Source organism: Panulirus ornatus, chromosome 3, assembly GCF_036320965.1.
Source record: "Panulirus ornatus isolate Po-2019 chromosome 3, ASM3632096v1, whole genome shotgun sequence".
NCBI classification, from domain to species: domain Eukaryota; kingdom Metazoa; phylum Arthropoda; class Malacostraca; order Decapoda; family Palinuridae; genus Panulirus; species Panulirus ornatus.
The window spans coordinates 37,754,789-37,780,099 of NC_092226.1; the positions used below are offsets into that span (position 1 = coordinate 37,754,789).

Sequence of the window (25,311 nt, forward strand, 5' to 3'; positions counted from 1 at the left end):
GAAATCTCACATAATCAGCATTACTTTAATTCCCAAAATCTGCGGGTATTCTACAGGTGCCATAATTATCTTTTGTATCAACTATTCACGTGTACAGGGATTTCATATCCTCCACGCAGAGCATTGCTCACACATCTCGTGTGGTTCTTTGTTCAACTCCCTATCAGCGAGAGTGGAATCGAAAACCTTATGTCATTAATTTTCGAAGCGCGATATCACCTCTCTCTCTCTCTCTCTCTCTCTCTCTCTCTCTCTCTCTCTCTCTCTCTCTCTCTCTCTCTCTCTCTCCATCCATCCCTTTCTGTTCGTCGTGATGTTGCTGCCCTCTCCCTGTTCTACATATATCATTTTGGCCACCGATTTCGGAAACAGTATGCAGGTGTCCCTACCAAACAAGTTTTGGATCCATGGCACGGGTACAGCTACTGCTTTCAGTAGTTTGTGAGGTCACTGGCCACACAAGGATTGACCGTTATGATATCTTCTTCAAAGAGCGAGTTGAGCAATTTTTTACTTTTCTATTTACTTTTCTCTGGTTTTTTCGCCCAAGATGGCCTTGATTGAGACACCTTGCTCGTGCTATGTCGGTATAAGTGAAAATAAGAAATTTTTTTTTTTTTTTTTTTTTTTTTTTTTTTCATACTTTGTCGCTGTCTCCCGCGTTTGCGAGGTAGCGCAAGGAAACAGACGAAAGAAATGGCCCCCCCCCCCATACACATGTACATACGTCCACACACGCAAATATACATACCTACACAGCCTTCCATGGTTTACCCCAGACGCTTCACATGCCTTGATTCAATCCACTGACAGCACGTCAACCCCTGTATACCACATCGCTCCAATTCACTCTATTCCTTGCCCTCCTTTCACCCTCCTGCATGTTCAGGCCCCGATCACACAAAATCTTTTTCACTCCATCTTTCCACCTCCAATTTGGTCTCCCTCTTCTCCTCGTTCCCTCCACCTCCGACACATATATCCTCTTGGTCAATCTTTCCTCACTCATTCTCTCCATGTGCCCAAACCATTTCAAAACACCTTCTTCTGCTCTCTCAACCACGCTCTTTTTATTTCCACACATCTCTCTTACCCTTACGTTACTTACTCGATCAAACCACCTCACACCACACATTGTCCTCAAACATCTCATTTCCAGCACATCCATCCTCCTGCGCACATCTCTATCCATAGCCCACGCCTCGCAACCATACAACATTGTTGGAACCACTATTCCTTCAAACATACCCATTTTTGCTTTCCGAGATAATGTTCTCGACTTCCACACATTTTTCAAGGCTCCCAAAATTTTCGCCCCCTCCCCCACCCTATGATCCACTTCCGCTTCCATGGTTCCATCCGCTGACAGATCCACTCCCAGATATCTAAAACACTTCACTTCCTCCAGTTTTTCTCCATTCAAACTCACCTCCCAATTGACTTGACCCTCACCCCTACTGTACCTAATAACCTTGCTCTTATTCACATTTACTCTTAACTTTCTTCTTCCACACACTTTACCAAACTCAGTCACCAGCTTCTGCAGTTTCTCACATGAATCAGCCACCAGCGCTGTATCATCAGCGAACAACAACTGACTCACTTCCCAAGCTCTCTCATCCCCAACAGACTTCATACTTGCCCCTCTTTCCAGGACTCTTGCATTTACCTCCCTAACAACCCCATCCATAAACAAATTAAACAACCATGGAGACATCACACACCCCTGCCGCAAACCTACATTCACTGAGAACCAATCACTTTCCTCTCTTCCTACACGTACACATGCCTTACATCCTCGATAAAAACTTTTCACTGCTTCTAACAACTTGCCTCCCACACCATATATTCTTAATACCTTCCACAGAGCATCTCTATCAACTCTATCATATGCCTTCTCCAGATCCATAAATGCTACATACAAATCCATTTGCTTTTCTAAGTATTTCTCACATACATTCTTCAAAGCAAACACCTGATCCACACATCCTCTACCACTTCTGAAACCGCACTGCTCTTCCCCAATCTGATGCTCTGTACATGCCTTCACCCTCTCAATCAATACCCTCCCATATAATTTACCAGGAATACTCAACAAACTTATACCTCTGTAATTTGAGCACTCACTCTTATCCCCTTTGCCTTTGTACAATGGCACTATGCACGCATTCCGCCAATCCTCAGGCACCTCACCATGAGTCATACATACATTAAATAACCTTACCAACCAGTCAACAATACAGTCACCCCCCTTTTTAATAAATTCCACTGCAATACCATCCAAACCTGCTGCCTTGCCGGCTTTCATCTTCCGCAAAGCTTTTACTACCTCTTCTCTGTTTACCAAATCATTTTCCCTAACCCTCTCACTTTGCACACCACCTCGACCAAAACACCCTATATCTGCCACTCTGTCATCAGACACATTCAACAAACCTTCAAAATACTCATTCCATCTCCTTCTCACATCACCGCTACTTGTTATCACCTCCCCATTTACGCCCTTCACTGAAGTTCCCATTTGCTCCCTTGTCTTACGCACCCTATTTACCTCCTTCCAGAACATCTTTTTATTCTCCCTAAAATTTACTGATAGTCTCTCACCCCAACTCTCATTTGCCCTTTTTTTCACCTCTTGCACCTTTCTCTTGACCTCCTGTCTCTTTCTTTTATACTTCTCCCACTCAATTGCATTTTTTCCCTGCAAAAATCGTCCAAATGCCTCTCTCTTCTCTTTCACTAATACTCTTACTTCTTCATCCCACCACTCACTACCCTTTCTAAACAGAAAAAAATATGGAAAAAAATCCATCCAAAAATATATGATAATGACAAGCAAAGAAGTAAGACCACATGGGTGTAAAGCTCCCTCTCGACACACGCAAATGATTACACACACACACACACACACACACACACACACACACAGGAGGCCTCGATACGAGTATCACCCGGCAAAAAAACAAACTGCAGAAATCTGTGTATGAAAGGGACCAGGGAGTAAAGATCGCCCCTCACCTGACGCCAGAGACCGATTTTAGGAGGATAGAACAGGAAACCAACTGTCTGCTGGTGAGTAAGTATGTGGATCAGCAAACATTCGGCAAGCTACTCGATCCTGCATTTGACCACATGAGGGCATCGTAGATGGTATCAAAATCAAGAAATCTGAATTACAGCTAGAGGCTTAAAATTTGCCAATCATGGAAGAGAGAAGAGTAAGGGGTAAACTATTCACAACATTTATCAAACCGACTGGATGACGTAAACAATGAAAACTTTCTCAAAAGATGCAAAGAAGTACGTGTATGATTATCTATTTGTACATATGGGAGTGGAGTTACAATTCATTAAGTCCCATCTTTGATCCACTTCCGCAACTACTTCACGTTCACCTCATTCACTCGCTGTCCACTTCGTACATGCCATTTCTCAAGTACTCTGTCACAACAGAAACGCTAAGTACTCTGTTACAACAAAAACAGTCACATAACTGTCTCTTGCCGGCATCTCCTTGTGTTGCCTGAAGTTTACTCCCCCGCCCGTGACTCGAACACGGGTCAGTAAGTTTCGTGAGTGGTAGTGCTGAAAATTACACTACAAAGCATAACTGACCTGCTGACAAGGCACAGTACTACACTGTCACTCTACTGACCCACATGGTATAATAATATCTGTCACCCGACTGACCTCTGACTTGGTACAACACCTTGTCACCCGACTGACCTGTGACTTGGTACATCATCTGTCACCCTACTGACCTGGTACAACACCATCAAAATGTACAAATCCTGCTCGGTCTACGTGCTCTCTCTCTCTCTCTCATATACATATATATATATATATATATATATATATATATATATATATATATATATATATATATACATCATCCCTGGGGATAGGGGAGAAAGAATACTTCCCACGTATTCCCTGCGCGTCGTAGAAGGCGACTAAAGGGGAGGGAGCGGGGGACTGGAAATCCTCCCCTCTCGTTTTTAATTTTCCAAAAGAAGGAACAGAGAAGGGGGCCATGTGAGAATATTCCCTCTAAGTCTTAGTCCTCTGTTCTTAACGCTACCTCGCTAGCGCGGGAAATGGCGAATATGTATAAAATATATATACATAGATATACTTATTTATCATACGTTGTCACTGTCTCCCGCGTCAGCGAGGTAGCGCAAGGAAACAGACGAAAGAATGGCCCAACCCACCCACATACACATGTATATACATACACGCCCACACACGCACATATACATACCTATACATTCCAACGTATACATACAGACATATACATGTATACACATGTACATATTCATACTTGCTACCTTCATCCATTGCCGTCGCCACCCCGCCACACATGAAATTGCACCCCCCTCCCACCGCGCGCGACGTAGAGCTAGGAAAAGACAACAAAGTCCACATTCGTTCACACTCAGTCTCTAGTTGTCATATGTAATGCACCGAAACCATAGCTCCTTTTCCACATCCAAGCCCCACAAAACTTTCCATGGTTTACCACAGAAGCTTCACAAGCCCCTGGTTCATATATATATATATATATATATATATATATATATATATATATATATATATATATATATATATATATATATATAATCCCTGGGGATAGGGGATTAAGAATACTTCCCACGTATTCCCTGCGTGTCGTAGAAGGCGACTAAAAGGCGAGGGAGCGGGAGGCTGGAAATCCTCCCTTCTCGTTCTTTTTTTAATTTTCCAAAAGAAGGAACAGAGGGGGGCCAGGTGAGGATATTCCACAAAGGCCCAGTCCCCTGTTCTTAAACGCTACCTCGCTAACGCGGGAAATGGCGAATAGTTTAAAAGAAAGAAAAAGATATATATATATATATATATATATATATATATATATATATATATATATATATATATATAACATAGACTGAAGTAAAACTGAGAGGAAAGGGGTACAGTGAATGAGAGCGGGAGGAGAGGACACTGTGGACAGTGATAACAGTCACTAGGCGGGAACCCCAGCCTTGCACACTGCTTGTCTATCAGACTGCTCACGACCCTCCCCTGTGTGTGTGTGTGTGTGTGTGTGTGTGTGTGTGTACACTACCTGATCGACCACATCACTGCGTAGCAGTCCTCCTGGTCCTGGTCTACCACACTACACTGTCCATAACCAAGGTATAAAGACGACTAATACAGTAAGGTGACAGCTCCTGCATGCCACTGGCCGCCGTTGCACCTCGTTACATAAACACGAGCGTCTGCCTCGCCCTACTTCATCCGTCAGCGACTTTAATATTACGGTGACAGTAAAGTGTTGTGAAGGCATGCTACACACACACACACACACACACACACTCAGTCACTCTGGTATCTCTCGCCATGGGCCAAACACCCGCCATACTTGTGTCAACTCCCTGTGTACTAGTTCTACACTACATAATATGAACAAATGATTAGAGTACAGAATCCCACTTCCCGTGTACTTTACAAGTATAGTAATAAACACTGAAGGTGAAAAGGAACATTTTCATTTTATGAAGATTTAGTAAAATACTAAAAACGTAAAATTTCAGCTCCCCTGTACGTACATTACGTCATCCTTGCCTATCCCTTACCCTTACCTGTCGCACTGTATTAGCAACTAAGTCTTATGATACGTCTATAATTACTTGTTTATAATTAACTATTACTACATCAAGGGAAGGGAATTCAACACTCGTGTGTGTGTGTGTGTGTGTGTGTGTGTGTGTGTGTGTGTGTGTTAAGGGGAGTTTTATACTCGTACTGACCCGTCTCATAACACAGTACATGTGTGTGGGTGAGTGTGACAGGGTAGGGCACATGTTTTACGATCAAAAGGCGGAAAAAAAAATAATGCCCTGCGGGGTCCATTGACCCTCTATAGAAGGGAGGCAACTACCTATGTTCTCACGTACGTATCTAAAAATATCTGTGATGCAGAGGTGTGTGCAAAAGAGGCCCAGGTGAGGCACACACGATAAAACTCCCATGTAACTGCCTACAAACACCTGCTCCACACCTGCGCCCACACAGACCTCATGGTAAGCGAAAAAAAAAAAAAAAAAAAACGCACAGGAAAGTCTGCCATTTTTAAAGTACAAATTGTACTGTAATAACTAGTTCCACTTCCCTGAAGCACAGTTCCAGGAAAATTTGGACAAATCATCAATTAACCATTCATTTTTTTCTTTTGCGAATAAATAAAAATCAATCCATTTTTTCTACACAAAAGAACCTCTGGTACATACCACATCCATCCACTGTTAAGCCACGACTCTCCTGAACCTTCGTTCAGTAATATCTACATAAATAAACCAGTGATTACCACCGCCCTTAATACATTAAAATAACCTCCACCTCAGTCACAGACACGAAGCAGCCAGGAATTATCGCGAGCTATGACGGTGCCTCAGTGCTGGCAGACTCTGCTCGAGCCTGCCTTACATTTTAACATGGTCACACAAAACGTTTTAGGCGTTTAATCTACTTGTCAACAAACACAGACTCAAAATACTCGTGTAAATCAAACACTCATGTAAAACACATACAAGCACAGTGTATTCTGATAAGTTTCCGTAATAAGAGTATGTCGATAAATTTGCAGAACGGTGTGGAATTTGTGGACTGTGATAAACCTATGGAGAAGACCAAACCTTGAAGAAACAGCAATATTAAGGTTAATAAACTCTTACTGACAGGAGTGAACCCACATACTGTCCATAAACAGACAGTGTATAAACACAAGAATAAAAAAAAAAAGGGATTGAGCTTAACGGAAAGGACACTTGTACTCACTTTGTGTTGAGCTCCTTCAGTTTGATCTCAATCTTTTTGGCGACCCTGGCGTTGGAGGCGGAGGAGAGGAGGGCCTCGGCCGAGTCGTTGATCTGCACCACCGACGCCTGCGGGAGGAGAGGATCACTACCATCGCACAAACACTCACACTCACCGAGACTCCTCGCACACCCCTGCGTCTGACTGCTTAACGTCTTGAGCACGACCTTACGACTCTTGACTTCGACCTATGCCTTGAAGGACCAGGTCAGAGGCCAGACCATCACACACAAGGATCGTATCGTCGTGCTCAAGCAGTTAAAGGTATGCACTTGAGAGCTTGCGTTAGGAGTCTTATATTTCAATTCATCTATAAACAAAATATTCTAATAATAGAATTGGGACAGTAAGGTAATATCAAGACAGGTAATTTTCTCCTGTGGTATCAACATACACAAGAGGACATGATAACGGGGCTAGCGGGAGGCTGTTGCTGAACAGGGATCACCATCACTGCCGGCAGGCACGGGAATGGCAGCCTGTCTGACATTCAGCATGTCACACAGCCTACTAGCTTCCATCATCCGCTCTTGTATCTATTTCCCTTGCGATGGTCGCATACTGCACGATGATACACAAATAAGCTGGTATCCACTACGAAAATGAAACACGATGATTCGAGCGCTTTCGTGAATGAATAACAACAGTAAGAGACATATCCCTGATTTCCTGGAGATATGAATAATTCACAAAAGCGCTCGAGTCTTCGCGTTTCATTTTCCTTGTGGGAATCAGAATATATATCATGTAATACCCACCAACAGCTACCGCTTGGCTATGATCCCCTTCCGCACAGAAGGTCCTGGGTTCGAATCCCGGCTGCTGGAGGGTATCATGTGTTCTGTGAAAGTGCGCGTTCATATATATATATGAACTTTTTTTTTCGCTGAACCATCCAACATAAACCCTAATCTATGCGGAACATAACACTGCTAGGATGTTTTAAACTGCTTCCATATCCGAACGACTCAACCTTCTCCTAGTCTTGAAAGAAATCAACGGGAATAAAGTACTACCTTTCGAGAAATGGGAGTGTGCAGACCGCTAATTTAGCCCTGGGTTTGTGAGGGATTAAGTACTTGAACAAGAGGTGGTCCGACTTTGATGGGCCGCGGGGAACAGTCTTCAAGGTCGACAAGGTAGGGAACCAACTACCTGTGCTGCTGCTCCACTTGAACCAGTCAGCCTCTCTCTCTCTCTCTCTCTCTCTCTCTCTCTCTCTCTCTCTCTCTCTCTCTCTCTCTCTCTCTCATGGCCACCTGGGTGCCATCCTGACCTTGCTCCCGCATGATCACTCCCGACACTCGGAACAATCTCGTCCACAGAAGAGACGGAGGCGTTTTACCAAGAACGGTCGTTATCAATTACTGAACATACAGAGGTATGTGGGGAAGTAAAGCGCCTCGGTAGTATTGCTGACTCCCGGCGGTGGCAGCGGACAGCGGGGAGCTCACCTAGCTGTTCATAATTCTCACAGTTGAAAGACAAATATGTACTATCTTCGGTTTTCATAACGCGTTACAGCTGTGACACGACTATGGCAACCCAAAGCCTGTTGCTACGCTCGAGTTTACCCGTAAGTACCCATGTCGGCCATGGGTACTATACATTCTGCCTCTTTTAAAGTGGACAAGTGCAAGTAATAAATCTGTAGCAAGACGGCGGAGAAAGGATGACCATGAACTCACACTGCAGTCACCAGTGCTTATGAACAGGCTTCCATCTTCTTGCACAGCATCTGTGTCACCTACTCAGGTGCATCATTACTGAAAAATTCCTAGTTTCACAAGCAGACTGACTTTTTAAGACAATTCAAAACAATTTCGAAGCTTAATTTGGCTTGATTTTGTTTGATTCGTTAAAACGCTAAAACTGAACAGATAATTGTCAACGCTTTGTTGCTTGAAAAGGGTGTATAAGAACTAAACATTTACATATAATTATATGCTCTTGTAAAGGATACATAACTTAAAACTACTGAAAAAAAATTAAGTATTATGGCTTCTTAACATACTAAATTCATCAGTCTATTCAAATACCATTAGTCTAAAATCTTTCCAATACTTTCATTTCTTCCAGTGTTATCATATACTTCATATTTTGAAGGAGACTCCCATGTCTATAGCATTCCGTCGGTACATGTTCTACGGTAATACTGCAATTACAGGTGTCATATTACACGTCTCCTATCCATCAAGTGACCATGCGCCAGTGCTACTAGTATGGCCAATCATCAGTCGACAACAAATTGTCTTCAAAATGGCAATTCATATCGGAGAAACGCCAAAATCCAACTCCTTTCCTTATAATCGTTCTCTCTCTCTCTCTCTCTCTCTCTCTCTCTCTCTCTCTCTCTCTCTCTCTCTCTCTCTCTCTCTCTCTCTGAGTCGGGGAAGGAGGGCCTCCCATGTCCCATCAAGCCCACTAGTAACATCTATCTTTATTTTTCCCTCGGCACATATCATCATTGTGAGATATAACTCGTAAACAAGACCGCAAGATGAAACTGCTTTCGCCTCAGGACCAGCAGTTTAATTATTACCGATACCATGTCAAGGACAATACGGTCAAATTCTTCACCCTTATGCTTTGAATGGATTCTTACAATCCAATCCTAGACTTTGAAGTCCCGGATGCTCCGGAACATAGTGTAATATAGCTTGCAGCGCACTCTGGGAATCGAAGTAGCAAGTAAATTTCCTTTCAGGTGGCTGCTCAATCAATCTAAGTGCAACCTGAATGCCATACAATTCCGCAGCAAATATGGAGGATGCTCTTGGCAGTCTTGCGATACAAGATCCTTCTTGAATTACTACGACGAAGTCTACACCATCACACTTGAAGTCATTCGTAAGCATCTGTGTTTTCATAGCTGCAGTTCAGTCATAGGGGAATCTCACAAAACCATCCAAGGGCTTTAAAACTGATCCAGCATGTGGTACTTTATGAGGCAATATACTGCATAGCTACTAGAAGCAGCTCATGTAACAATAACTATGAAAAATAATCTTATCGAGCTATATATATATATATATATATATATATATATATATATATATATATATATATATATATATATATATATAAAGGGACCCATGAAAATGGAAAGGATCGGTATCCGAGTACACGTTAACAGGGTGGCAGCAAGCACCAACGTAAGTATGTACATGGGTAAAAGTGGATTGGACGGTGCTCGGCGAAAGTTCAATGTTTGGGCGACACACTTTACAAGGCCAGAGCTACGGAGGGGAAGGAAGGGGCACAGTTCCGTCGGCCACACATAAGGCAGAGGGACAATGAGTCAGGTCAAGCATACACGTGTGGAGCTGTATTAAGCTCCTCGACGTGGGCGTGAACCAGGATGTGGCAGGGGCCAGGCAGGAAAGGATGGGCCAACAGGAGGATGGTAAGGGACTGGGTAGAAAGGGATTGATCAGCTGTAAAATGGAACAGGTCCTGGTAGGAAGGGATGGCCCGGCAATAGGGTGTGGTATGGCCTGACGGTAAGGGATGTGGGTGGAAAAGTCAGTAAGCTCGTCGCTCTCTGACCTTCACTATTGCCCCGCATAACTTCACTTCCGGTATGCAAATGAGGTCGTGACAGGACCCTCGTCCGGTGCCCACCATTAAACTTGACAGAACAGCGTCTAAAAGATCTCTGATGGTAATCAGATAGAGCAGGTCGCTGAGGTCAGCAGGCAGTGTGGGTTTCCACTGCACGGCACTGGAGGTATGAGAGGGGCGAGGGAGGGAGCCCTGCATTGCACAAGCAACAGAGGGTCCCACATTTGCTTATGTGCCGTGCAGCAGAGCAGTGCACATGTGGCAAGTGGCTGGTATATTCTCACTGTGCCAGACAGTGCAGAGTTCTGTAGAGGCAAAAGGAAGTGCGCAGAGACAAGAGAATATTACAGGAAAGAGACATATAACGAATCAGAAGCGGATAATATAGATAGAGTAGGTTGGTTAAGAGGTAAAGCTGTGAGAGTAGTGCAAGGACTTACGTTCAGAGGTAATATTGTGAGTACAGAGACTACGTACAGAGGTACAGCTGTGAAAGGAGTAGAGAGAATTACGTACATAAGTAAAGCTGTGAAAGGAGCACAGAGACTTACGTACAGAGGTAAAACTGTAAGAGGAGGAGCACAGAGGCTCAAGATATACGAGGGCTACAGAGTCAAGTAAAGTACCAGGTGGAGGCAGCGACGTGAATACATCATTTGGAGAAGACAAAGGAGGATAGAAGTCACACACACAACAGGACGGCACAGAGGCAGGGCAGAGTGGTACAGAGAGACAGCTGAGCAACGGTGTGGTTGTGGGCGGAGAGGTTGGACGCTGGAGATGGAGGGAGAGGGAGCGGATGCAGGGAGAGGCAGGAGGTGGAGGGAAAGGTAGGATGTGGAGAGAGGTTGGAGGTGAGAGATAAGGCCGGACGTGGAGGGAGAAGCAGGTGGAGAGAGTGGTAGAGGATAGAGGAAGAGGACGGAGGGGAGGGAAGAGGCGGAGGGAGAGGCCAATGCTGGAGGCAGAAGCAGGAGGCGGAGGATGTGGCAAGAAGAGGAGGGAGAAGCTACAGGCTGAAGGCATAGGCCGAAGGTGGAGGGAGAGGGTGGAGGTAGGGGATAGGAAAGAAGTGCAAGGAGGGATGGGAAGGAGGAGGGAGATGATGTCGGGGAAGGGTAGGAGGTGGAGAAAAAAAGCAGGGAGTGGAGGATGAGGCATGGCGTGGAGGGAGAGGCACGGGGTGGAGGGTGATTAAGGAGGTGGAGAGGCACGGGGTGGAGGGTGATTCAGGAGGTGGAGAGAGAGGCACGGGGTGGAGGGTGATTCAGGAGGTGGAGAGAGAGGCAAGAGGTGGCAGTAAGAGCAGGGGACGTGTAGTTAGGGGCAGGAGGTGGAGGTAGAGGCAAGAGGAGGACCTTGGGGCATTGGTGGAGGGAGAGGTTGGTGGTGTTGGTAGAGGCCTGTGGTGGAGGGAGAGGCAGGAGGTGGAGGCAGAAGCAGGGGGTGGAGGCAAAAGTAGGGGTGGAGGCAGAAATAGGGGGTGGAGGCAGAAGTAGGGGGTGGAGGCAGAAGTAGGGGGTGGAGGCAGAAGTAGGGGGTGGAGGGAAAGGCAAGAGCTGGAGGAAAGGTAGGAGGAGGAGGGAAAGGCAGGAGGTGGAGGTAAAGGCAAAGGGTGGAGGAGAGGCCAGTGGTGGAGGCAGTGGGTCGAGGGAGATGAAGGAGGAGGAGGGGAAGGCAAGGAGGAGGAGGGGAAGGCAAGTGATGGAGGGAGAAGCAGGAGGTTGAGGTAGAGACCGGTGGAGTAGGGAGGACAGTACCTGGTGAGACATGATGTCTGCGTGCAGCTGACGGTGCTCCCGGAGCTGCTCGTCCAGACGGTCCCGGTTCAGCGAGGCCGGCTTGCTGGCGTTCCTGTGGACAATAAACAAACACAACGTTACTACGTCAGACTAAGACACCCACACTTTACTTACAAAACACTTAACCACTTACACATAAAGATAGCTACAAACACTACACCACCCAGAGTTTAGGGAAGTTGTAATACACCTGCCCTCATAAGACAAACATCATCCTCCAAACCTAGTGTAACATAAGTTGTAGAAACAGAAAACAAAATCAGAGAACCAAGAAAAGATGGTTCAGGCGGTCCAATTTACTAAGTGAGCAGAATCATCATACATGTAAAGTGTACCAGTAAAACAATGACCTTATTAAGCTTCATTATTCTCTGTTAGACTTAAGTTGCACAGTAACTGGCCATCTCCCGAGTCTCCCGCAACCTCCAAGCCTAACTATCTATTTCTCAAGCATCACCATCTATTCCCTGAACCTCATCCTCTATTCCACAAGCTCATCATCCATTCTCAAGCCTCACCACCCATCGCCATCACGCTCTAACGTGCTTATAACCTTTCGGTTCGGCAGGACAAGTTTCCTGTGTTAAAAGTCATGTCTAACAACAGTACGTTTTTGATGTTTCTATCCAGAAGAATTGTCCTAAATGCATCCTGAGAGAAGACGAGGACAAACTGGGCGACCCAGAAAGAGGACGATTCAAAACAATAAGGGACACTAAAGGGGCAAGAACAACATGCCTAGACAAGGTTAAAGACGTAGATGGGGAGCTTTCTCAGTAAGGTACGGCGTACCCCAACCTACAACCCCCGCCTACATTTACTATAACCTCTGCCCAAAACATTTCCAACAATCCCACTCACAAAACTTTCAGTCTCCCCACCAACAAACACATCCAAGTGTCCAAAACTTAAACCACCCACACCCACCACAATTATGTCTCCATCGCCTGCAACATCCTCGCCTACATCTTTACTACTCAGACCCTTAAACATGTATATCACCAGAGTCCACAACATTTGCAACACCAAGAACCTAAGCCCACAATATCTTCCGCTTACGTAACAACGCCATTCCTGTACAACACCTTCAAAACCTGTATACTACGACCCCAATCTCACAATAGGTACACTACCTACATCCTCAACACCCACGCCCGCAACTTCCGACAGCCTAAAATACCTACAACTTCCACATACGCAATTCTTGTCACATCTAAGCCTACAATATTCTCAAAACATCTGCAACCATAATATTTTCAGTAAACAAACCCTCAATACCTACAAAACTTACACCCACAATTCTAAAACCTGAACGAAAAAAACCTCTAACATTCGCATCCACAATACTTTCAATACCACAACCCACAATACCTATAATAACAGTAGCCATTAACATGCCCACAATACTTCTAGCACCCAGGGTGACATAATCCACAACACGAGCGCCATCAATAATTCAAGTATCCAAGTCCACAATGTTTTAACATCCTTACCTACAACAACTGAGCCTAAATTATACTAACATCTACACCCGCAATATATATGAAGAATAGTGCTTGTCCTACAATGCTCAAAACATCCAAACAAAAAGTACATTAGGCGACAGATTCCAAAATACAAGACCTGCACCCACGCTACTTCTAGCATCTTATCCACAAAAACTGTAACACATATCACCTCTAGCGCTCCAGTTCACAATACTACCAACATCCCAGCCCATAATGCCAACAACATTCACAATATTTACAGCATTCTACCAAAAACACATACATCATCAATACTTCTACCACCTTAGCCTACAATACCTGTAACACCCACAATACTTCTAGTATCCCAACCTACAATAACTGCTACAACACCCACGAAATTTCGAGGATCTACAACAACGATGATATTTATAACTATTATACCAACAAGACTTGTAACACTTCATTTCACAATACATATATATATATATATATATATATATATATATATATATATATATATATATATATATTATTTATTTTTTTTTATTATACTTTGTCGCTGTCTCCCGCGTTTGCGAGGTAGCGCAAGGAAACAGACGAAAGAAATGGCCCAACCCCCCCCCCATACACATGTATATACATACGTCCACACACGCAAATATACATACCTACACAGCTTTCCATGGTTTACCCCAGACGCTTCACATGCCTTGATTCAATCCACTGACAGCACGTCAACCCCGGTATACCACATCGCTCCAATTCACTCTATTTCTTGCCCTCCTTTCACCCTCCTGCATGTTCAGGCCCCGATCACACAAAATCTTTTTCACTCCATCTTTCCACCTCCAATTTGGTCTCCCTCTTCTCCTCGTTCCCTCCACCTCCGACACATATATCCTCTTGGTCAATCTTTCCTCACTCATTCTCTCCATGTGCCCAAACCACTTCAAAACACCCTCTTCTGCTCTCTCAACCACGCTCTTTTTATTTCCACACATCTCTCTTACCCTTACGTTACTCACTTGATCAAACCACTTCACACCACACATTGTCCTCAAACATCTCATTTCCAGCACATCCATCCTCCTGCGCACAACTCTATCCATAGCCCACGCCTCGCAACCATACAACATTGTTGGAACCAGTATTCCTTCAAACATACCCATTTTTGCTTTCCGAGATAATGTTCTCGACTTCCACACATTCTTCAAGGCCCCCAAAATTTTCGCCCCCTCCCCCACCCTATGATCCACTTCCGCTTCCATGGTTCCATCCGCTGCCAGATCCACTCCCAGATATCTAAAACACTTCACTTCCTCAAGTTTTTCTCCATATATATATATATATATATATATATATATATATATATATATATATATATATATACAACATCCAGCCCTTAACTTCTATAACTGTGCCCACACTACACCCACAGCAGCAGACACTACAGCATTTCTTGCACATGAACTTACATATAATTACCTACAATATCTACACTCAACCAACACCTCCAGTAACTGAGCTCAAAATACTTCATCATTACGAATTATATTCTAAACACAACGGTCCATAATCCCTAAAACATCCGCACATAATTTCTCTAAACCCAAGTTCACAATATCTAAATCCTTGCATTAAAAGCACTTCTCGTGCACGTACCTACAATATTTCTAGTGTCCGACCCTATATTACTGAGTACAACACAAGCCTAAAAGACCTATAGTAAAAGCACCGACAACACTAATGGAACTTACGCCCACATTATCCTCAACATCTGCACCTACAATCTTAACAATCATGGCCATAAATACTTACAGCCGCAGTCATAATATAATTAGAGCTCTAGGTAGAAATATCTACGAGACCCGCGCCCCTACGGAGTAAAACATCCGCATCCATAATACTCGTCCGAAATTCTTGGAACGCCTATATGAACAACATTCACATCCTAATACTAACTAGAAACGCAAACATTCAAAGGTGAATGGACTGTTTATCAACACTGTAAGCAACACATATTTTTCTGGTACCTCGCCCTTCTCGAACAAAATTTTAAAGCTTCACATGATCGTATGCCAAGTTCAAGTCAAAGAAAGCTCCATTTACAGATTATGAACAACTAGGTTTCCAAAATTATCTTTCAATATCGATTATCAGAATTTATCAGAGCCCTTGGGTTTCGGAAAATTTGTGATGAAAAGCCATGCACAAACAAAAACACCACTTCAACCTCAATAAATGCAACTCCACTACTTCCTCGATACATCCAATTTAATTCACCTCCACAATCCATCTTAACGTCATCCTCAGTAAACGTTTCTTCACTTCAATTTCGCCAAACTCATCTTCAACACTCGACACACGACTTTTGACATACCCCTCAAGGGTCAAGTTCAAAGCCTGGGTTATGGTGCTAGGTGTTGTGGAATTTCTAGAAAAGAGCAAAAACGGAGCTAAAACAATATGTTCTCTCTCCTATGAAAGAAGAACATCACAATGACACAATACCTGTAGTGATAATGGAACTCAACCCACCTACCCAAAACACTTTTAACACCCCGAAGCGCAAGAACTCACCATACCACAACAGCCAATTTCAATCTACAACCATAATGGCTCACAATAATTTACCCTTATCCACAATACAAGTACCAGCTAAGTCCACCTTAAACCAATTCCTTCTACAACTGAAACCCACAGTCCATAACATCACCAAAACAACTTTAGGTTGTTAAAACTACAATCATCCGCACCCAGAAAACACAAAGAACACCAAGCAACAATGCTGATAATATCTGAGCCCACAATACTTCTATCACCCACGCTAAGTACAACCTTATCAACTGAAGTTCTAGCACCCTGAGCCAACAATAACAACACCCGCACCAAAAAAAATCGAAGCACCAGAGCTCACAATGCGAATAACACCGCCACTGACAACTTAGAGCACCCACGCTCACCACAGATATAACAGTTGCACCCGCATGACCCATAATACATCTAAGCCTGCAACACAACCGCCCCTGGATGGATGCCAAGACTGCCACGCCCACAACTCGCTAAAATGTCTGAAGGTTCAACGGAAGTCAATATACCTGATGGTGGCCTGCCAGGGAACAGCAGTGTGACGTCATCTACTAGACTACGTTACACCATCATGAGTAGACAAGACAAACTAGGCTACATTACACTAGCTTGGCTAAAGTACGGTAAATTATACATAACGTACTTGACTGTGTAAACCAGACAAGACAAACTAGGCTACATTACACTAGCTTGGCTAAAGTACGGTAAATTATACATAACGTACTTGACTGTGTAAACCAATCTTATAACGAACACGCTAAACTGTACACTGGTGAGCCATTAACGAAGTTACTAAAATACAAATTCATCAAGCATTACATGAACGAGACAGCGAAGCCTCCATGTATCCATGACACACGTGTTTTATGGCTCCCTCTGACGATAAAAACCAGGATGCGCTAACACACTAGCAGCTAACCACGCTCATGTGGCGACCAAAGCAACCCTCTTAACGAGTACCGTACACATCGATCAGATCAGCCCTAAGCAGACACACCTCACGTGACCTTCCCGCCCTCCTGCTTTACCCTTGGCTTCCTAACCAGTAACCATCGACTATCGGTATCGATGACCTACAACCAGTTAAACCTCTATATACCCGGCGTTTAAGACCAACTTCCGTCGCCTACATGTTTTGCAGTTCATATCAAATGGAGAGTGATAAGTGTGCACGATACGTTCCCAAGAAGAACAAGCTCAAGTAAATATCTCCCCCACCTACCTTGTATTGATCCAGTTTATCTTTACAAAACATTATACACTATAAGGGTTATTCTTTGAACGGCATAAAAATAGTCGTTAGGACGCTGTGGACTTTTACAAAGTCAATCGGTTCGGAAATACGATGACGTAAGCATTCTTTTAATGTTTGAAGAAACAGAAACACAAAGCGAAAAGTTTCAAAACATGATTCATCGTTCCGTCTTTTTATGAACAAAAGACTACATTTAAACAATACATCTGCAGTAGTTAAGTATAGTCAGTTAGAACCGTTATTTGCCTTATGATAAACTGGTGAACACCTCATATATCATCCTGGCCGCTGGCAACACCACCAGCATCAAAATATCCACAGAGCATCATGCAACCACCTGAAGATCACTACTCGCTCCCAAATGTTGCAGTGCCCAAATACTATTATATTGACTGCATGTCAATGCATTTCAGACATCCACTTGATGCTTCTCCCTCGCCAAAACTAGTTTTAATCACATTCTTAAAGCAAGCTTTCTCACTGGGTGTCTTCATACGTAGAAACGATATACCTGAAGCAAAGTCAATAATTTTTTTCGGTGAGAGTTCTTGTAGTCGCATTCTATTTTCACACTCAACTATTCCTCGCAAAGTAATTATCACGTACACAAAGGAAGCTCCCTCTGAGAAGTAAATCAATCTATCTGTTCAACATTCAGCTGTCTTCTAGCTGAAGTTTATTGCATATGAAATGATATCGTCACTTGATCAATAGTGCATGCACAAGGGACAAGGGGAAACAACTCTTAAGTAATCATGACTACTACTATTTTCTTTGTCTTCCACTATACACAAAACAATGTTATCTTAATAGAAAAAAAAGTTAATATTAATCGCTTGACAAGAGAACAAAACCAACTTATCATCCAGATACAGCAAATGATATTACTACTTTTTTAAATTTGGTACTAAAATCTTCACGCTTCTGTAAAAGTATTGGTGATTTCTAAGTGATGATTTAAATTCATGCCATTTCCAACTTACGAGTAATACTGGTGTCTTCCCATGATTAATCTAGAAATCTGCAAAACGGACACAGGATGACCTAGCCATGGTATACTACTAAAAAATGCATCCACAACAGCATTGAATTTCATGAGAAATTAACCCAAACACATAAATCCTACCCATAGAACAAACGTGCGTACGTGACCACGTATGTACACACAAGCTACCGGTCATAGTCACAGGGATATTAACCATCTCCTAAGAGTACCTAATAAGACTAACTGTGGGAGCCTTTAAACAAGAGGGAAGATCATAAAAGCAACATGTCCAAGACAGATGTAAGAGCGTGGTGAAGGGCTTCCAAAATCGACAGAGCAAGTGTGATTTAACAAAAACTTCAAAAAATCCTTCAAAAATCCACCTAATACAACATAACAATAGGTTTTGCACTATGATGTGCACAGACAACATATGTCAACGTTATAACCGAATATAATAATCTCACTGTAAACAATAGCGTGCAGCACGAGCGTCTCCCGCTCAACAAGTTTCAGATATCACGAGTTGAACATGCCTGCTTTGAACATGATACGAGTACTTACGAAAACTATGCAACGCCCTTCACATGATCCAACAGCATCAATACAAAGAACAGGTTATGTTATATCGATTTAAACAAATGAAATTACTAATCTAAAAACTCTTTTAAGTTAAAATCTAACTGTAGACTAAGAGACCTGCACACTCCTACCTGATTCTGAGATCTCTTCCATGTTATAGGCGGGATGCACGGAGACCTGATGCTATCGTGAGCTGACTTGGCATTTGCCTTCCTCTCCTTCCACACGTGTGTAGACTACCGCCACCCGCCCTTACATTTCATTACTCAACCCAACAATATCATATTTCTACTACTCATGAGGAGGATGTGTGCTAACAGAGCACAATAACCAAGCGAGGGCACCCAACGTCAGCGCCAGTCGGCAAGTGTCTTCCTGGCCTGAAGGTTTTATCGGAATATGTTTACTGCAACGTAATATTACCGGAAATTTTCAACTAAACTGTCTGCGGTCCGTACAGGACCTAAATACACTACGAAAATCCGTCTACTCATTGACGACCATAAGTTTCCTTTCCACTAAACGACTCATTAAAACGATTGAGTAAATTCATTACATATCTGAAAAATTCAAAAGAAATCTACAGGAAATGTAACAATAACTACCACTACGGCATTTTCTAGGGTGAATATAGCGTCAGTGTGGCAACATGGAACTAGAGCCGAAGACGCCACGGTACTGTTGACCCTGCAGTGACCCGACCTGGCGCTCCCAGTATGTAGGGAATGCTGTGCGGGAGAACCCTCACATTACTCTCACTCCTTAGTTACCTACGTGCCCCTTCCTACCTTCCCCACACTCACAAACGCCTCTTAAGCTTCAATGACCACAAGCATGAGCAAGTGCCACTTTGAAACTGAGCAATCTTCAGACTACCATTCACCGTTTACGTGACACAGGTGTGGGTGTCGGCAGAACATGTGAACACATGTGAATACATTTGTGAGCAGTGTGGTGCCAACACCTACGAAGGTCGAGGGAGTCGCTCCACCTGGTGCCAGGACAGCGTGGGCAGCACCACGGCCAACCTGGCACTGACACGTGTTTCACGCCGCAGCTTGGCATCTTGACACTCCCTCCTTCTTGGCACTCCATCAACGGACTGACGACCGTGGAGGATGCACGACCTTTCAAAACACTCACTCACTTTCGTTTTTGACTAAATACCGTCCACAATAATTCATTAATAAGTTCTTAATGAAAAGTAGGCATTAGCTTTGGGCAATTTGAAAATCATTGTTACACTGACCTTTAAAACAGTTATTAATATGACACGTATTCTCTGGCCCCAAGGAGTAATGGCTTGCGTGACAGACGCACCTCTGTGCCAGCCAATTAACGTCCGTCACATAACACCGGTTTCGACTTGTCTATCCTCTGATAATACTTGGCTCAGGTACGTGTCAGTGCAATTTAAAGAAGCATCTTTTCAAGCACTCACTGTTAAGCATTGACGGAACCGGCTTTGGTAATTCACATCTGCCTTATCAACAGCCATGAGTCACCACTAAGTACCCAAGTGGTGGTAATTTCATTATTTCTCTATTCACTTCATGTAATTATCATATCCTTGACATTTACTTTCAATAAACCATACTGACAAGCCTCAGTAAATCTTATTTTTTGAATTAAGAAGCGTTCATTTTCCACAACATTTCACTTTTCAGAAAGTGTATCATCATAATATCGAGCACTACAAACATCACCACAGGAACTTATAAGTACACACACACCATTAAAGGCAGATGGGTGGGCGAAAGGCGGAGCGGTAGAGGACGTGCTGTGAGGAGCGATCCGCGCACACACCTACCACTGCCAAGGTTGCCGCAACACTGCCCGGTGATGAAGAGACCAGTCGGGAGACCCGAGAGATGCCACGGCTGCAAGATACCGCCACAACCCTTTACCCGCCGCCATTCCCTCCCCCCTCCCCCTCCCGCAACACATCCTCCTCCATAAACCAGCCTCGAGTTACACTCTTCCTACATTCCCCAGGATTAAGCCCAGTTCCTTCTCGTATAATAAGGATTAACATTGTTGACAATACCTTCTCGGAGAAAGAATTTAACCATTCCAACATCTAAGCGCACGTCGTTAACTGACGGCAAGGGGCGCAACATTTAGAAAAAGTGCAGCATTGGGCATCCACTTCGTGCCGGGTACCTCCTCTGCGAACCTACGCACGCACCACGCCTACGTACACCCCAAATCCTACTGACCTCGCCTCCGCCCACACTTCCCACAGCAGCTAGAGCTTCGCTGTACTTAACGCACCAGGCATGAAGCAACTTACTTCATGACACAGAGCAACTTGAATACCAGTAACGGAATACAATGCATGGACGGGGGTAGGGAATGCCTCTCCTCCTCTTCGAGCACGTGGGCTGGATCTGGTCCGCTGGAACTTACTTCTCACGGCTCCATCGCTCCCCACCTACACACATTCTAGAAACGCTTCGGATATTTCACTATTCTTTTTTTTCTTTTTTCATTAGTTACATCGACTTCTAATTACCGATCGCATTTAGCAGCATGATTTCAAAATTGCACAAAAAATTACTATTTTATCAATCTGCAAACCCTAACACAATGACAATAGTAAAACCATGTAAATTTGCAATGCAAAAAATGTACTGTGAAAGCTTCAAAAGAGGCGATCAAACGAAACACTATACAACAAATGTCAGTAATTCCGGCTAAGCGGTGAAGTTACTATACTTCGAATGTTTACTTGCGAAAGTCACTCGCGTTCCAGGTTATCGCAAGACAAAACTTAACTTTTCTCACCAGCTCCAGGTACGGAATTCCCAGAGATTACGATAATCCTGACTCAAGAGACTTGGAAGTAACAGCTTTAAGAAGCTTACACCATACCTAGATGGAATCCATAAAATAAGTCTGTTGTTAAACCAAACTAAGGGAGGAAAGACATGAGTACAATACAAAAAAAAAAAAAAAAAATTACCTGCCACACCGGTTAGCCCTTTCTCACCCCAAAGCCTCGTAAACAAGCTGACGAAAGTAAGCATCATGAAAACCTCGTTTACAACGAAAGGCGGAACTAATAAGGAAATATGAATGTGGCGGGTTCATCAGCAAGAGGCTACCCCATCAGTGCAGGCCTGCGGCCAACACCACCACCAGTCTCCCAACTAACCTACCGTTACAACATTTTAGCTACACTGGCGGATCGCTGTCACATCTATCATTATCATCAGCACGTCCCATGACGATAATATACTAATATACAGAACCACACTATGTCCTAAGCAATCAGTAATAAGTAATTATGATAATGAGAGCATCAACGTTGATTCAAATGAACTTATTGGGTCTACCCTCGTCCAATGCAGCGAAATGCAAAATTTTCGTTGGGCAACCGCAGGCCATCATAACAATACGGGAAGATGGTCTGAAAGAAACTTTAGCCCACCATCCACCTGCGTTATCTTAACGAAGTCCCTGACCTAAGTATTTGTTAGACAGGGTATAAACATCATAATATTTCAGTGCCCATCTGATTTAAAGCCAGTATGAAAAAGTTCAATAATGGTAGTCATGGATATCTCTGAAATGGCAAAACGGCATTTCTACGGAGGGAGAATGTGACTACCATACCAAAGGACACAGTGAACTTGTGCAGAGCATCAGGTGCGCTGAGACTGGTCAGGACTGACGCAGAACTACGTGGGTGCACAACCATTTCACAATGAGTGAACAAAGCTATCCAAAACACTGAAGTGAGCATCACGTAACATCCTCAGTTTTGACAATAATGTAAATATATGAGGAACGTGATAAGAGGCTCCTGCAGCTTCGAGGTGTGCTCCTCTGAGAACGGAAGGTCCTCTGTGATTCTGTAGTCTTTTCAGTTCGATGACGATGATAAGAGGCTTGTCGATGGTGATTTCCCGCACGTGTTACCAATTGCAGTAGAATCCGGGAACACTATACCGCACCATTTAATCATACAGCACGGTAGCTCCTAGGCTACACTAGAAGCAGATGGGAGTGGGATATGATGGACCTGCGTGAAGTGAAAGTTCCAAGACGAGCCTTCGTCTTTTCGTCCAGTGGCAATGATACAGCTACCCCAAAGATAACTCTTCACTCGCAGTGTAACAATTTGCATTACTGGACGAAAAGGAGTAAATTCTCGCCAGGGAATTCCTGACTCCATACAAGTCCATCTCCTTGCGCTCGACAGTCAAGGAGTCATGTCCAACTTTGGCAACAAACAGTTTTAAACTAATTCCATCCTGCTGAATATAAAATTAGCTGTTGCCGAGCTTTTATTTTTGTGTGTGTGCGTCTGTATCTGTCCACACTGGAGGGTGCAAAATATGGCCGCCAAAAGGTGGGAAACCATGTTTGAGATATTGATGCAAAATAAAATCATGCAAAATATAGGATCTTCGAGGTATAGTCCAAAACACTATACACACTCATGTAGTACCTGTAAAGCAATTTCTTTTTGTACATTTTGTTCATGTGTACTTTTCAGTCACCTAGTTGTGAGGCCGGTATGAGACTGTAAGGGGGACGCTGTGTTCACACCCACAAGTTTATCTGGTGATCGAGCAACACGTCGAGCAACACGGTGGGTGGTTTCGACATAGAACAGCCGCATGTCGAGCGTGGTCTCCCGGGTGAGGGTCCAGTGCAACTTGAGCCTCAAGGGGGAAGAGTCACACAAAGGCCATGAGAACACGTAAGCTTTCGTATCAGGAGCCTTGTCACTGGACGAGAAAGTCACAAAAATCTCGTAGATGAGATTAAGTAGCTAATGATCCAGTGAAGATTGCTGAGGTGCTTCCCTTCGCACACTTCCAAGGTACGGTCCATAAATTCATGAAGTTAAGTTGACGTTAATTTCGCGTTCTGCTGGGAATACATGAGCATGGTCTCCAATCCGCTCCGCTTCACCTGCTCTCTACTGCGACTCTCTGTGTAAGATGTTTCCATACCAGAGAAGATGCGACCACCTGACTCATAATTGCCATGTACCTCAGCAAGATTAATCGACTTTCATGGGAGAAAAATCATCAATTTCTTGAAAGGTGCAAATCGCTTTTCTGGAAAGGTCAGTCAGGTGGAACTTGACCTCGCCCAAGAACGGTTTGTGGGCACTGGAATAAGTTCTGACGACATTATTGACATCACGAATGAGCCATCAGCCCCATTGGCGCTCGTAAACTGCACAAAAACATTTCAAATGTTTGAGATTTCTTCAGATATTTAGAGAAAGACATGCCTGATGGAAAGGGTGTCAAGGAAAATTCGATCAGGTTCGGTTATTCGATTAGTACGATTCCTGCAACAGCAACTAAATATGTGGCCACAGATATAGCATCCGAAAATTGCTGTGAATCACAAGATAGCTAGGGCTGTCTCAAATCAAGAACTTCAAGGAAAAAACAGTTGACTGCAACAACAGGCGGGTCAACGAAGTTCACGTTCCATGATCCAATGAAGAAGACTCAACCAGAAAAATTCCAGGCACTGTACAAGGCCGCCAAGTTTGCAGATGAACCAATGTGGCCAAGATGGATCGCCATGTCGTGCATGAGACATTGCGGCACATGAAACAGGAAGACCAGTGGATCTAAGCAATGTTCGGAAACATTAACTTCTCCCTCTGCCTCTGTCACTAGAAATGATGGATGGTTCTCTGCAAATGGGCAACAAAGCAGCGCTGATAAACTTTCCGACAGAAAAAGTAAGGAGAGCCTAGAGTCTTCCCAGGTGGAAAGGGCACCAGTAAACTTACCCACCCCGCATACCTGTTCATCGCAAATACCACACACCTTCAACCCTCTTATCTAATATGTTTAAGTCCTCCAAGATAATCCATCTCTTTACCTCTTCTTTGCTTGTTACCACTCACACACCTGCTCCTTTCCCTGATTCTCCCATTTGTACACATGTTTTCTCTACATTATTCATCTCTTCCCTAAGCATTTTCTTCTTGATGTTTGTGAATACTCTGTCAAACCATATCTCGTTTGCCTTCTTTTCAATCTCCACCTTCCTCTTGACCACCTACCATTATTTCTAGCACTTCTCCTTCCATGCAGATGTCGCTCGTACATAACTCTTTTTCACTAGCAACATAACTTCCTCACCCCTCAATGTCACTACCCTTTCTCAAACGCCAACACACTTCATCCGTATTACTCTCCTGACTTCCTTCACTCTCTGCTTATA

At 43.7% G+C, this 25,311-nt stretch overlaps 1 protein-coding gene across 50 annotated transcripts in view; it reads right to left on the bottom strand.

The window, feature by feature from the left end:
• Positions 1–25,311, bottom strand: part of shot (dystonin-like protein short stop) — a 249,766-nt gene that overhangs the window by 199,724 nt on the left and 24,731 nt on the right. For all 50 annotated transcript variants that reach the window (XM_071687017.1, XM_071687007.1, XM_071687161.1 and 47 more), the window contains exons 5-6: positions 12,183–12,276; positions 6,820–6,926 (exon numbers count right to left, since the gene is read on the bottom strand). In XM_071687017.1, coding sequence (XP_071543118.1) covers positions 6,820–6,926; positions 12,183–12,276 — 201 coding nt within the window. The remainder of the gene's footprint in view (positions 1–6,819; positions 6,927–12,182; positions 12,277–25,311) is intronic.